Source organism: Anastrepha obliqua, chromosome 2 (genome assembly GCF_027943255.1).
Source record: "Anastrepha obliqua isolate idAnaObli1 chromosome 2, idAnaObli1_1.0, whole genome shotgun sequence".
Classification (NCBI taxonomy): Eukaryota; Metazoa; Arthropoda; class Insecta; order Diptera; family Tephritidae; genus Anastrepha; species Anastrepha obliqua.
This window is the reverse complement of record NC_072893.1, coordinates 40,800,600-40,814,930: the sequence shown is the minus strand read 5'-3', so window position 1 is coordinate 40,814,930 and position 14,331 is coordinate 40,800,600. Positions and strand designations below refer to the sequence as shown.

Here is a 14,331-nt window from a genome sequence, read left to right as displayed (position 1 = left end):
AGGGATAAAGAACTAAGTATGATTTTCTAATTTTAACCGAGTACTCTCTCACACTTACTCAAATTAGCAAAACAACTACCACATTCCAGGGCTCTCATCACGCCCGTCCTAACGTATGACGCAAAAGCGTGGACGATGTCATCCGATGAAGCGTCGCTTGGAATGTTTAAGAGAAAGTTTCATATGTTTATCTAAGTAACCGGCATGCGCCTTTTATATTCTCTATACGCCATATACATGTCGACTTGTTTCGAAATTCCTTCTACACAGAAATATGATTTATATCATACACTTCACAAAAGTATCAGTAGAAAGTCTGCTCTAAAAATTTCTTCGACCTTCTTTTTAACTTTCTTACAGATCTTAACTGAAATATTGCATTTAATTTAGTTTAATTCATTAAATTTATATTTACACCAATAAAATTTTGAGAACTTCATTAAATTAAAAGTTGTCGCTTTTAAAAACACAACTAAATACAACAGAAGTGATTTTTAATGAATGATTTAGATTTTTTTTTTTTTTTAAGCAAAATATAATATTGTAACAAATAATCAGTATAATTTAAGAGTAAAAATTCAATCGTTTTCTGATAGCCAATAACTTAAATATAGTTTGTGTTATATTGGTATCGATATTGCCTTTCGACCTCATATATCCGCACTCTGTGCACAGATTGTGATGTATTTATACATATGCAAACTAATTAAAGGTACAATTAATACATTAAACTGCTTAAAATTTATAACAGTTCCAACCCACTAACGAAGTTTAAGCTATATTTGGGTTAGTTGTTTAACCTTTCTTGGAATGTTTTGTTTTTTTGCCTTTCTTTCCCGCCACGCATGGATACACGTAATCTCCTAATACAACCGAAGTAGGTGAAACAGGTGAACGAGCAGATTTCTTTTCCTCCTCAACTTTAATTGATATTTTCGGTGAAACAGGATTTTTCTTTATCGTGATCACTTTTTCCAGGTGCTGCTCCTGCCCTTTGTTTTCTAATTCATGTTCCTTCTCATTTGCTTTAATTTTGTCATTGGCAATTGCTGCATGTGGTTTGAGTTTCCAACGCATTTCTGCCTCTAGTTGTAACTGAGCTGGATCTCCACTGAACATTTCAAAGCCTAACTCCATATTGTTGAGATCAAAGTCGCGACTTACAGAACACATTTCAATGCCGCCATAATAGAGTTCACCAGAAGTTACGTGCACAGATTTATCTAAGAAAAATACAGTTTGCATCCAGTGCGTACGCATTGCACAAGGGTCCGTACTAAAACCCATTGGCGTATGCGACTTTGTAAAGAATACATGAAAATATGTAACGATGCCATCCATGTAACCGCTGCGTCGCATTTCCAACATATATTTACAACGGAAATTTAAATCCTTCCTTGTAGCTGTGTACATGTTCAGGTACTTAATGCCAAATTGTGTACTCAACAACTATAAGAAAAAAAAAACGGATTTTTAGACAAATTTCATTTGTGAATAAATTCTTGCGCCTACTTGCTGTGGCTGCACCAACTGAAAACTCGGTTCGGACAATGCACACTCACGCATGCACTTCATATTTACGCCATATACATCGTTCCACCATTCCACCCGCTCATTTTTAATTTTATTTTCCTCCACAGCAGCCATAAATAATTTTGCTACATCCGGCAAAATTATGCCATTCTCCTTCTTCAGCCATTTGTCACGGGCATAAATTACCATGTCGCAAGCCGCCTGAAACAACATGGAATAGCCTAACCAATTGCAGATAATAATATCGACCTCCGCAACTGGCAATTCTATATTCGCCAAAGATCCCTTAATTACGTGTATCACACCGGCATAGCCATTGTCACGCACAATTTGTTCGGTGTAGTCTAAAACATTTGAGGAATCTACAGCATAAACATGAGCAGCACCAGCCTTAGCGGCGAACAGTGAGAGAATGCCAGCGCCGCAACCTATGTCCAATACCGTCCGTCCTCGAAACAGATGTTTATTTTGTATTATCGCCGCCTGGTAGAAATTGATGCAGCAAAAGTCCTTCAATTGCTCACCAATCACTTCTACGTGGGCATTGGTATCCATTTGAAAATCGCGGGAGGTCATAGAGTATACAGGTTTTGCTGGCAAATTGACGAATTTTGGAGACCGACACATCTGTTCTTGTTTTAGAGTCTTCGCCTTATGTTTTGTGGGAGTGAACTGTGGAGTTGACCGGCGCGCATCACCCCTTCGTGTCATCATTGTAAAAACACACAAATTTTTCGAAAATAAACTCTTTCAAAGTCAGTTAAGTACAAATCATATGATTTTTAACGGAAAAGCGACAATTTTGGCGCAGAATGCAAACAGGACATTTAAATGTTTCTTCTTATTAAATTACAGCTGTCAATAACTGACAAATGGAAACAGCTGAGCGAGCTATTTAGTGATTGAGATCCCGATTGGCTGATAGTCAACAGCCATTGCTTAACAAATAGGTTGCGTTTGTTTCTTTTTCTAGCAATAGTTCTTGCGTTGGGAAATCTTAAAACAGAAAGCCGCTTCCTCCAGAGGCTTATAGTTTGTTTATTGACCTCGGGTGACGGTCAAGCATTGTAGCATTGTTTGACAAGAACTTTATATGTGTGCGTGTCGGCTGATTGACGCTAATATCTAAAATTTTTGATTTTCATCATTCAAAAGCCGACAACAAGTATGTGTGACACGACGACACCCGACTGCACTAACACACACAAAGCTCAGTCAAGCATGCTGGACCGTCTCCCGAGGCCAATACATACTTTGGCGTATGCTACGAAGCCTGCGCTTCGTAGTCTTGTTATATGCCAATACAGGGTCCGGCACTCGAAGTGTAACGAATTAAAAAGGGCATTCATTTAGTTTGGAAAATTACTTTTATTCAATTCAATGTAAAAAATATGTGAAAATAATACGAAATTAAGAATCAATTTACTTTTGCTCGATAGGGCCACCTTTTGTATTGACTATGACCTTGAGTAATTCTCGTTCTCTATAAATGTTTTCTCCCGTTTCAATTAAACTTTCGATTCGAACAACTCTGTTGAAAAAAATGAAAAGAAATGTCAAATGCTTTGACATGAAAATAATAAAAGGTATGAAATGGAAGAGACCTCTGGCAAGCGTGGAAGTGTGAATATAGTTGCGAGGTTACAAAACTATACACCCGTAAAGTTTCTAAAAATTTTGATTAAAAAATTGAAGAATGGGTATTTCAAATATGCCCTAGTCTCATTGTGAGAATTACCTCCTGGACATCCCGAGAATGTTCTTGTTTTTAAGCACACCCTTTTAAAAACGAAATGATCTTTACCACAAATTTTACTTTTCTTCCGTTTTTACTCAAAAATCTTAAAGCCAGCAACCCAGTGTTTTGTAAAGGAGCCAATTTGTCAAGAGCAAACGAGAAAGCTGCTTACAGAGCAAGCCTTTTATTGTGTAATCATGATGTTGGTATGCATACTAAGAATGGTACAAATTGTTATTTATTGACAACCAACATCTTTAAATTTTTATTACAACCGAATATTATTATAAAAGTTGTATGCCATTCACGGTAGAACTTTCTTTCGTATTACAATATCATCACTGGGTCATTATCAATGATGTTCACATCAAAATCGATAGTGAGTCTTACATCGCTAAGAATGAAGATTAGGTAACAATATTTGTGCAAGGTAAACGGTAAATGGAAGCGTTGCTCTTTTTAATTTTGTAGGTTTACCGGCTGTAGAAGAAAAGCTTTGACATTTGACTGTGTTTGACGATAACCGGCGTTATCTATATCCACGTGTTGTTATCGAGTTAATATGGCGCTTTTCGGTGCAACAGCAACACTGGTACGAGGCTGCTGCCGCCAGCAACGACCGCTCGCCATTTTGGCAAAAAAATCGAATTTTCTACAAACCGGAATCGAAGTCGGACATATTAATTTTCGACTTCAGTCTCAAATAGGATTTCTTGGTGTTCGTTTCGCGAGTAAATTTAATAAAGGCAAAATGGGTCTTCCCCGTGTATTTTTCGATATGGCTGCCGATGGACAACCACTTGGACGCATCGTTATGGAGGTAAATAATTTATTTTCATTTAACACCTGCGAGGAATAAATTCATTTAAATTAGTACAAGCATGAAATTGACCACTTCTTTCACTAAATTGGTATTTTATTGTGTAAAGAATGGCGTGGATATATGTGGAAGTGGTGTAGTTGGATGTTTATTTTTTTTGGAGGAAAAAATGTGAGGTTAAGTTAATATTACGGAATGTGCAAAAGAACAATAAAAATGAAGGAAATTGATTAAAATTGCTATTTGGTAGAGTAGATTAGTGGGTGTGTTTCGTCAGACGTTGTACAATTTCTCTATATGGTTGCGCATACTGACACAAACGAAGAGATACGTGTACATACATATTGGGTTTGCTTATGCCGGATTTTGAAAGTGTGCGTTGATGCGGTGGCCGATGACGCCAAGCTTTCGGTTAAGTGGCCTGTTTATGACTTGTAAAATTTTTTAATTTGTGATTACCTTCGAAGATATTTGGTAGAATTTACATATGGCAAGCTAATAAAATATATTTAGAATCGGTTCTATTAATTTGCTCTTGTTTATAAACACATTTATCACATTTTAAGTAGGTAGTAATGTCACGTGTTCATTGAAATTAAAAGCGTGGTAAGGGGTCGAATTTGTAGCGTTTCAGTGGATATCTCGAAATTATCCTATTCAGTAGGTTATAGAGGGAAGGCAAGTTCGGCCGGTAATTCAGTTGAGCGTATATACTAATGAGCTTGTATTCGTGTGAGTACCGATGTTTGTACATGTGGATGGGTTACGCTGTGTGTGTGTGTATGTGTGTAAGGTTCTAGAAAAGGGAGACTCGAGATTAGTAACTTTCCATTGCCGACCTTCAAAACCCATCCCAATAGAAACTGGTCAGAAAGTTTTTGAAATGTGTGAAATGCATTGATTTTTTTTTGCATTTGGAATTTGTATATGCATAAGCATGTAAATATATGCACGTGTAGCGTTCAATGAGAGTACATTATCAAAATGACCATGTGACCTTGAGTGAACAAGTTGTAAATGACATTGCAGTACAGCACAGGCATAAGAAAGAGATGGTAATATGTAACTAGCATTTTGTATCTATAAATGCTATTGGATGTCTCGCAAAATTTTAATTTTAACAAAATATTGATTTTTTTGCAGTGTACATAAGTTTTTGACAAGTTTAATTTTAGCTAACCATTTTAGTTTACGAATAAATTATGGTTGATTATGGGAAAAATAAAGCAGCTGTTGGAATCTGGAATGTAATCAATTATAATTATGCAGTGCATTTATTACAAATCAATTTCAATTTCCGTTTATAAATTATAAAACTCCTAACGCCTCAACCGAATTAACAATAGCTGAAAAGCATGGCTGGAATAGTGGACAAACAAAACAAATTGATGCGAATAAACACAGCAAAATAGGAACCCAATTTACGAGCAATATTTCCTTATTAGAAGTTTAATAATAACGCAACATAGCAACCTCTAAAATAGATATATGTATATAATAATAATTTTGTATCTGTGGTGTTCCCAATGGCCGACACTTTTCGACCTAAAAGATCTATTTTGTAGTACATGTTTTAGAAGTATTTAAAACTAATCCTATTGACTGGCACTACTCCCTAACAAGTTCATTATCAATTTCATTACCTTTTATTCCAGAGTGACCAGGAACCCACGGAAGTACAGTTTTATTTGTTGCACTAAGCAGGTTAGGTTTCAGCTTGAAATACGTTAAGCCATTTGCCCATTGATTCGGAGATTTTCGTGTTTGGACCTATATCCCCTCAGCGACTCCAGTATTTGTTTTCAAACCGTCTGTGAACCACTTGAGACTTTTGGGATCGGCCCACACGGTTAAAACTCATTTTGGAATCATATGGTCTGTTAATGAACAAGTTATATTCTGATCCGGCATCTCTGTTATCATACTTGTATGACTAAAGTCGGGAAATTTTTAATGCACTTTTGGCTGCACATTTTTTAAGTAAAATTTGGCTTCTATAGCGACGGTTATTGCCAAGCAGACTTAAAAATCATTCAATTTTTTATGCTAAATTTTCAACGCCTTTTTTATTAAAGCAATATGTTAACACTTTGCTGACCGGCAATTTTACACAGAAACTATGCCATATCACCGCCTATTTTTTTGTAATTGAATATGAAAGTAAAACATTCTTTCACTATCGGATTCTATAGCATTTCTTTTTTGTCGTTTTGGTGGTATAATGTCAGATTCATCACTTTCGGAATCACTACAATTTATTTCGAAATCACTCGGACAATCAGATAAACTATCCGCGTATAATTCATTAAAAAGTTCTTCGCCGATACGTTCCGTCATGGTTGAAATTCTTGAAATTTTACTCAAATTGTGATAGAAATCGAAATACTAAGAAAAGTAATTTTTTTGTTATAGAGCGGACACGACTAAACCCGATACGCCAAGTGTTTGCAGTATTCTATATCGCCCTGGGTGTCAAAAAGTGAAATAGATAATGCAAGTGCAATGACGAGTTAACTCGTCACCGGTCAACAACGTTTGGGCATGAAAAGACGAGTTAACTCGTCACCGGTCACCAAAGTGTTAATGTACATATCGGGTGATTTTTTTTTAGCTGCATGAAAACTATCGATAGTTTAACAAACTGTGTTGACATTTGTGTTCAGTAAGGTTTGGCAAGTCATCATGAATAGTTTAACACAGACACGCTGCCACATTGTGGCAATTTGCTCTGAAAAAAAATAAATCTGTTCGCAAAGCATCACCAATCCTTAATTTTTTTTTCAAAATATGGAATGAGCTGCCGCTACGGTAAATGGCGGGGGGTATCGAGCCATGTTGACTGAAATGAATTCGTTTCCAAAAATGAATCGGCTAAATATCGACTACATTTAGTTCCAATAAGATGGCGCAACTTGCCATACAGTGCGCTTAACAATCGATTTATTGCTATATTGAAACCACTATTGACGCTAGATTTATTGGAAAAAGTAGTCAAAAATTTGACTGACCGAATGGGCCATGCAACTCGTAGCCGCGGCGGACATATGTCAGATATCATATTCAAAAATAAATGCCACGAAATTAACTACCAGATTATAATAAAAAATTTGTTCCAACAATATCTGTTTTGTATTATCATTTTAAGTTCTCAAGCTCTTAAAAAGACACCCTATATATCTCTCAATAAATACAAATTGGATACAGGAAATTTACACATAAATTATGGCATTTGCTCTTTTGTTATAACTTATTGGTCAATTTTACTTTGAAACGAAATAACTTAAAAAGTACATGTTTTCGCTTTTAGAATGTGAACGAGAGCCTTTAACAGTCGAACCATTTTGTTGAAAAAAAAGAATAATAATAATGATAATTTTACATTATAAAAATGTTTGCATTGAAAATGATATGGTATTTTAAATACAATATGTTGAATAAATTTACCTAAAGGGTCTTGATTTGAGTTCTATGAACAATCTTGATTAAGTTTACAGGCTTTGCTCGAATTGGTTCACTCTACCCGGATTCTACTGTATTACGTTTGATTGATCAAATTTAATCAATATTCATTAATTGTATTTTTTTATATTTGTAATAGTATTGAATGATATAAGTGACTAAGTTAATGTATGATTCATGATTTTCTTTCAGTAACTTACTAAAGATTTTTGAAATTGAAATTTTGTTAATGTTCACATAATTACATATTTGAAAATGTACGTGTGTGTATGGGTAATAATTAAGGGGTATGCAATTGTACTCGGACATGCAAATATAGTACATACCTTTTTACTCCTCAAAAAAAAAATGTCCAACTTAAATTTTAACAATTCATACACTTTTGGATCGATATGACATGCCTACTAAATGTAAATTGTGAATAATTTGTCGATATTTACCATTAGGATTGGGCCACAACAAAACAAATTTTTATGTCTAGAATACATACTGCATACACACAGCAACGTACATATTCAGGTACTCAAAAATTAGCATGTACATGGGCAAACGAAACGATTATTTTACAGGGATGACGAAGTCATAAATTTGATTCATCGATTTAATTGTTATTAAATTTTAACTAACTACTTCAATAAACGCCATTAGTTTTAACAATAAAGCTAAAAAAAAAGTCAAAAAGCTAAGTCTACAGTTATAAATTTAAAACATACATAGTTTTTGGAGTGGATTCTATGTCCAGATAAGTACTAATAAATTTAATAATAAAATGTATTTTTTTAATAAATAAATGCATCTTGTTAAATCAGCGCAGGGAATATAGTATTTTCTATCTGCCGCTTCATCCGACAGATGAAATGATAAAACACAAGCGTTAGCAAATTATAAAGCCAATAACAAGATGTATCACGTTCTAAATTAAATTGTTTTTGGGCTGCTTAAAATAATTCTATATATCTATATTTGATTCAAATAGGATTCGAACCCAACCAATATTTTTTTTTATATCAAATCTGCAATGCAAATTCTCAGCAAGCGAGTTGTAGAGTTCTCAATTTATTATAAGAAACTCTTTTTTACAAAGGGTCATAGGGTTCTTAGATATCAAGTTGAGATATTGGTAATTCTGCACTTGGCCTCGAAGGAAATTCTCCAACTGGTATCAAATGAAATAATCTTAACTTTTATTTAAAAATATTTATGTATCTAAACTAGTTTAAATTAAGATTAATTATAAAATAATATTTATACCATTTCCGTAATTTAATTGATATGAAAACTTATAAGTTTATCGTAAAGTATTATATATTTACTTAGCAACGACACAATTATAATTAAATACTATTTTGGGGAAAAAGAAATCCATTATTTTCTCTATAGATGGCTGTAGTGATCGACATCTCGTAAAGAATCGATCAACGAATTTAAAGTTTATGCTTCTTGTCCAGGTGTCATTCCAACCTAAAAAAATTCGTTTGCTGTTTTTAATTGGTTCCATTCAGTTGTGAGTTCCAGGGTGTTAGCAATGGAAGTCAATAAAGAGAAAATCGGTACATTTTACAGTTTTTCTTTGATAAAGGCCAGGCCACTGATGTTAAAATAACGATAAAACCACAGAAATAATCGAAGTTAACCGGTATCTTAGTAGTCGTAGCATCACCCAGGCGCTAATGGATTTCTTTTCTCCCAAACTAATACATAAACTTGTTAAATAAAAATTTTGTATATAGAAATTGTAAGGCAAATAAATTGTACCAGAAAGTGGTTAATCGGGGGTATTATGAAATTCGATCTTTTTATTTTTTTTTTTTTAATTTTTTTTTTTTTTTTTTTTGTTTTTTTGTTTTTGTTTCTTTTTTTATATTAAGCTTCATTGTTTGTTTTTATCGATAAATCTTTACTTAAAATGCATCAGAGAGGCCAGTGGATTGCTATGATAACGCAAAATATTCCTTTTTATTATTACCGAACACCTTTTAGATTCCGACTCGAAAATTCAAACCAATGCGAAGGTAATTCCGAACACGCACGAATCCTTTCTCGAAAACTCAACTTCAGCAACAGTTCAAGAATGAGTTTTTAGGAAATGATAAGAATCAAATGATAACGAATTTTAAAACTCAACTTATTTTAAGTACATACTAAGTGTTTATCAAACGTTGTATAATATTTTTGCTTGGATTTGCTGGGAAATTTTGATGTTGAATTGCGTTCGCTAATTTTAGTACATGAATTGCAACTTCTCGTTTTAGAAGTTATCTGCATACTATGTGGATCTTTGTATAGACACTGAGGATTATCCATTGAGGATAAATAAGGAGAATCAAAGCGGTCTGCAGACAACGAAGTGATTAGCAATGCATTCACAGGAATAAATCTGCACGTTCACCTTTGGTAGATTAGTTGCAAAATTAACAATCAGCTTTCAAGACTGTTTTGATAAGTTTTTGGAATATTTTATTGTTTTTAGTTTCTTTGATTATTATTAACGATATGAAGATTTGCCTTTTAGAAGCAATAGTTAGTTAATTTAATTGTAATAATTTGCTGCTAGTAATAGACAGTTGGAGGAAATTCGTAAACGACATCTACTGAAGTTGCATAAAATTATGGCAGTCATTCGCATGCCAAATTCGATATTAATTTTATAATAAGCAATAACAGGGCAAAGCGGCTATGGAGGGATTATTTTTTTTCTGTAATATGAATACTTAATTAATAAATAAATAAGAAAAATTTGATTAGAATTATGATTACAAACCTCTTCTTTGCGGGCAACCATTTTATTTGGATTTTTTTATTTTTCGTTTATGCTCACATTTATAATAGTAAATATCGATAACACAGAAAACACAGGGTTGTGTGGGAAAAAGTATGGTTATAATTTCTGGTTTCGAGAAAGAATTTTTGTATGGGTAATCTCGCCTATTAATTACGGATTGGGAGTTCAGCTCAGAAAGGTAGATAATCTAGTTATATGTGAACCTATTACAAGTCTCACTCACATTCAATACATAAATATTAAATTCTTTTGTGAGCTCACGCGCACATTCAAGTTTATATGTTGTAAATAACCAGCGTACTGTGTACGCCCGCATGTTCATTTATTACAAATAAATTGATTAAATGATAGCATTTGATAGATTTCCTAATGGATTGCATTGCAATAAAATCGAAGAGTTAAAGGATATTGCCATCTATTGCACTTTTACCAATCAATCATTTCTTATGGCCTGTAAACACTTCTTTCATAGACTGATATTTCCATAATAGCCGTTAGTTTAGTTGTAACTGTATATGTGCTTATATAATAGATTGAGTCACAGCTTGATTTGGCTTTTAGAATTAGCTTACGTAACCCGAATTTGATGTCATATTTAAAAAAACAGGTATACATATGACACATGTGTGCGTAAGCTTTGTATGCAACAGGGTTAATGAATTGTGTGTATGTTTGTTCATATATATTTGTGCCATTACTTGTTATAGATGAATGCGAATAATTGGAGTGAGTCAGAGCCTTTTCAGTGTGAATCTCTATAAATTTTGTAACAATAAGTTTGAAACTACACCCACAAATTATGCAGTATGCAGGAGTTTCCTAATTCCAACTCTCTCAACAACACTCTTCTACATCATCCTTGTAGCTTCACACAGATGTTGTGCCCAAAACTGCGGAGAATTTTCGCGCACTATGCACCGGTGAGAAAGGCTTCGGCTATAAAGGTTCATCCTTTCATCGAGTGATACCGAATTTTATGTGCCAGGGCGGTGACTTTACACAACACAATGGCACCGGAGGCAAATCAATTTTCGGCAATAAATTTGATGACGAAAATTTTACATTAAAACATACTGGACCTGGTATTCTATCGATGGCTAACGCCGGCCCAAACACAAACGGATCACAATTTTTTGTTTGTACTGTAAAAACTACATGGCTGGACAACCGACATGTCGTTTTCGGACAAGTAGTAGAGGGAATGGATGTTGTTAAACGTATTGAGGCACTTGGTAGTCAATCGGGCAAAACGTCGAAGAAAATTGTTATCGAAGATAGTGGACAATTGGAATAAGAATATTATAAGAAATAAGTACATGTTCGTTCGTATTAATAGAATAACTTGAAATATACACAGTACATACTCACAAATGAATTAAAATTAAATCACTTACTTTATTTGTATTAGAATTGATTAGCTGTAAATATAAGTACTGCAGGAATGTGGTGTAAAGTTTGAATGCCGTACGAGTACAGAAGTATATGTACATGCATGTGTGAGTGCCAAGTGATTTGACTTGTTTAAATGTGGTGAGAAGTCTACATGCTAGGTGCATGAGTGTTGGACCCGCAATGAAATTGAATTATTCTAAACTTAACGTGTGATGTGTTTTGTCGTCTATTCCGTAAATAATTAAATAAAAAAAAAGTTTTGCGCAAAAAGCGCTAACAAAAAACGTACTAATCAATATTAAATTACAATATGTTACAGCTCCGTCCCGATGTTGTGCCCAAAACTGCTGAGAATTTCCGTGCCTTGTGCACTGGCGAAAAAGGTTTCGGTTATAAAGGCTCCTGTTTCCATCGTGTGATTCCCAACTTCATGTGTCAAGGTGGTGATTTTACGAACCACAACGGTACTGGTGGAAAATCCATCTATGGCGCTAAATTTGCTGACGAGAACTTCTCCTTGAAGCACACCGAACCCGGTATTCTATCAATGGCTAACGCAGGACCCAACACCAACGGTTCGCAGTTCTTTATTTGTACTGTGAAGACAGCTTGGTTGGACAACAAGCATGTGGTTTTCGGCAAGGTTGTCGAAGGCATGGATGTAGTTAAAGCTATTGAAGGTTTGGGATCACAGTCCGGCAAGACAAGCAAGAAAATTGTAGTCGCTGAGAGTGGAGCGCTTTAAGCAGCGATTTAAATTAACATCCTAAAATATATATGAAAGCTTAAAGTAGCTAAGAATAATATAACATTCAAGCCGCATTGTCGCATTTAAATTTATCAGTACTTCAACTTTCTAGTAAAGTATTTGGAAACATGAATTTAATGATTTTCCTGCAGTGTTTTTTCTATCATGAGCGAATAAAAAATAAATTTGGAACTCTATTAGAATAATCACAATTTTTTGTTTAATTTTGTACCAACTAAGTCTATATAAATTCTAACGTATTTGTTGTCCAGGTTTTTCTCTTCTATTTTGACTAAGATAAATCCGAATATCTGTTACACGATGTTTCGACATTGTAATAAAATGTATTTTCTCTTAATTTAAATTGTTAGGGGCTAGCCGAAAGCATTTGTTCACTTTTGGCAAAGGACTGTAACTCACAACTGAATGGACCAAACAACAGCAAACAAATTTTTTAGTGTGAATTGTCACCTTGGCAACGAGCATAAGCTTCAAATTTTTTGATCGATACTTCACGAGAATGTCGATCACTACAGTCATCTACCGAGAAAATAATGGATTTATTTTTACATAAACTAATATAATAAATTTATACAATATATAATTGGCGCTTACATTCTTTTTGGTTCTATGGCGAAGCTCCTACTCCTATTTGTAGCGTACATCGCTCCGCACTTGGAGGGACAACTCCGAACAGCAGATATTTTTTATGAGGAGCTTTTTCGTGGCCGAAATACACTCGGAGTTTTGCCACTGTCTGCCAAGAGGCGGGCGAAAACTTTTTCTATTATTTTGGTGCTTCTTCATGCACAGAGATTCGAACCTACGCACTTCCGAATGGTAGTCACGCACCCCACCCTTTCGGCTACGGCGGTTGCCGTATACATACATGCATCAATGCATTATGATATTCCATATACAAATTTACTATTTTTCAATTAGATCTGTTGTGGAGCTGCAGTCCCGAATAATTTATGGTCTCTAAATATTGCATTGAATCCAACGAGCTTAATATGTAAAAATTTGAGGAGTCAATTAAAGTTGTTTTGCCAAAAGTCCATAGATTTGGTCAGATATCGGAAGACTAATCAATTATATTTAAAAAAAAATGGAAAGCCTTTGTATTTGTTGCCCAGGTGGAAAGCATTTTTTTTCTCACATGAAAAAATATTTCACGTGAATGTCGAATCATACCAGTATATGTACTTACTTATTTAGAATTTGAATTAAGATTTGCCCAGACGTAATGAAACTTATCCGAAATTGCAGCTTCGCACGGATGTTGTACCAAAAACTTGTGAGAACTTTCGTGCTTTATGTACCGGCGAGAAAGGATACGGCTACAAAGGCTCCACTTTTCACCGAGTCATTCCTCATTTCATGTGTCAGGGCGGCGATTTCACCGACAATAATGGCACTGGTGGGAAATCAATTTATGGAGCCAGTTTTAAAGACGAAAATTTTACTCTGAAACACGAGGGAGCAGGAACCCTATCCATGGCGAATGCTGGTCCGAATACCAACGGCTCTCAATTTTTCATTTGCACTGAAAAGACTGAATGGTTGGATAATAAACATGTCGTTTTCGGCAAGGTTGTTGAAGGCTTGGATATAGTGAAGAAAATTGAAGGCTTCGGTTCAGATTCTGGTAAAACAAAACGCAAGATTGAAATTGCTGACTCTGGTGTTCTGGATTGAAATTTTACATCAGAATTTAGTCTCTAGTTGCAAATACATACATTTCGTGAGTTTGGTTTGGTTGTTGTGCTGGAGTGATATCGATCGACTGCATTAATTAATAAAATTGTCTTTTCATTATGCATTTATGAATTATTTCAAATAAAGATTGGAATAATAAT

The 14,331-nt window shown here is 34.5% G+C and overlaps 3 protein-coding genes across 4 annotated transcripts; 2 read left to right on the top strand and 1 right to left on the bottom strand.

Moving 5' to 3' along the window:
• Nucleotides 1-444: 444 nt before the first annotated feature.
• Nucleotides 445-2,436, bottom strand: LOC129237494 (uncharacterized). The gene is made up of 2 exons (XM_054872279.1): nt 1,513-2,436; nt 445-1,449 (listed from the first exon to the last, which is right to left on the bottom strand). The coding sequence occupies exons 1-2, from the start codon at nt 2,245-2,247 to the stop codon at nt 796-798; spliced, it is 1,389 nt and encodes a 462-aa protein (XP_054728254.1). The 5' UTR covers nt 2,248-2,436; the 3' UTR covers nt 445-795.
• A 1,230-nt stretch (nt 2,437-3,666) lies between these two features.
• On the top strand, nt 3,667-14,330 carry LOC129237496 (peptidyl-prolyl cis-trans isomerase-like). 2 transcript variants are annotated; one of them, XM_054872286.1, is made up of 2 exons: nt 3,667-4,091; nt 13,742-14,330. In XM_054872286.1, exons 1-2 carry the CDS (start codon nt 3,834-3,836, stop codon nt 14,168-14,170), a joined length of 687 nt encoding a protein of 228 aa, XP_054728261.1. In that variant the 5' UTR covers nt 3,667-3,833; the 3' UTR covers nt 14,171-14,330. The 2 variants fall into 2 exon arrangements, with proteins under 2 accessions (XP_054728261.1, XP_054728262.1); XM_054872287.1 differs by lacking the exon at nt 13,742-14,330 and adding an exon at nt 11,198-12,021.
• On the top strand, nt 12,035-12,684 carry LOC129237497 (peptidyl-prolyl cis-trans isomerase-like). The gene has a single exon (XM_054872288.1). It carries the CDS (start codon nt 12,035-12,037, stop codon nt 12,467-12,469), a length of 435 nt encoding a protein of 144 aa, XP_054728263.1. The 3' UTR covers nt 12,470-12,684.
• Nucleotide 14,331: the final 1 nt, after the last annotated feature.

Bases quoted from the DNA above. Each gene is read 5' to 3' on its own strand.
- LOC129237497 (XM_054872288.1), top strand. From the start codon at position 12,035: ATGTTACAGCTCCGTCCCGATGTTGTGCCCAAAACTGCTGAGAATTTC.
- LOC129237494 (XM_054872279.1), bottom strand. From the start codon at position 2,247: ATGATGACACGAAGGGGTGATGCGCGCCGGTCAACTCCACAGTTCACT. The intron at 1,450-1,512 runs GTAGGCGCAAGA...TTTTTCTTATAG, and splicing joins AGTTGGTGCAGCCACAGCAA to TTGTTGAGTACACAATTTGG.
- LOC129237496 (XM_054872286.1), top strand. From the start codon at position 3,834: ATGGCGCTTTTCGGTGCAACAGCAACACTGGTACGAGGCTGCTGCCGC. The intron at 4,092-13,741 runs GTAAATAATTTA...CCGAAATTGCAG, and splicing joins TTGGACGCATCGTTATGGAG to CTTCGCACGGATGTTGTACC.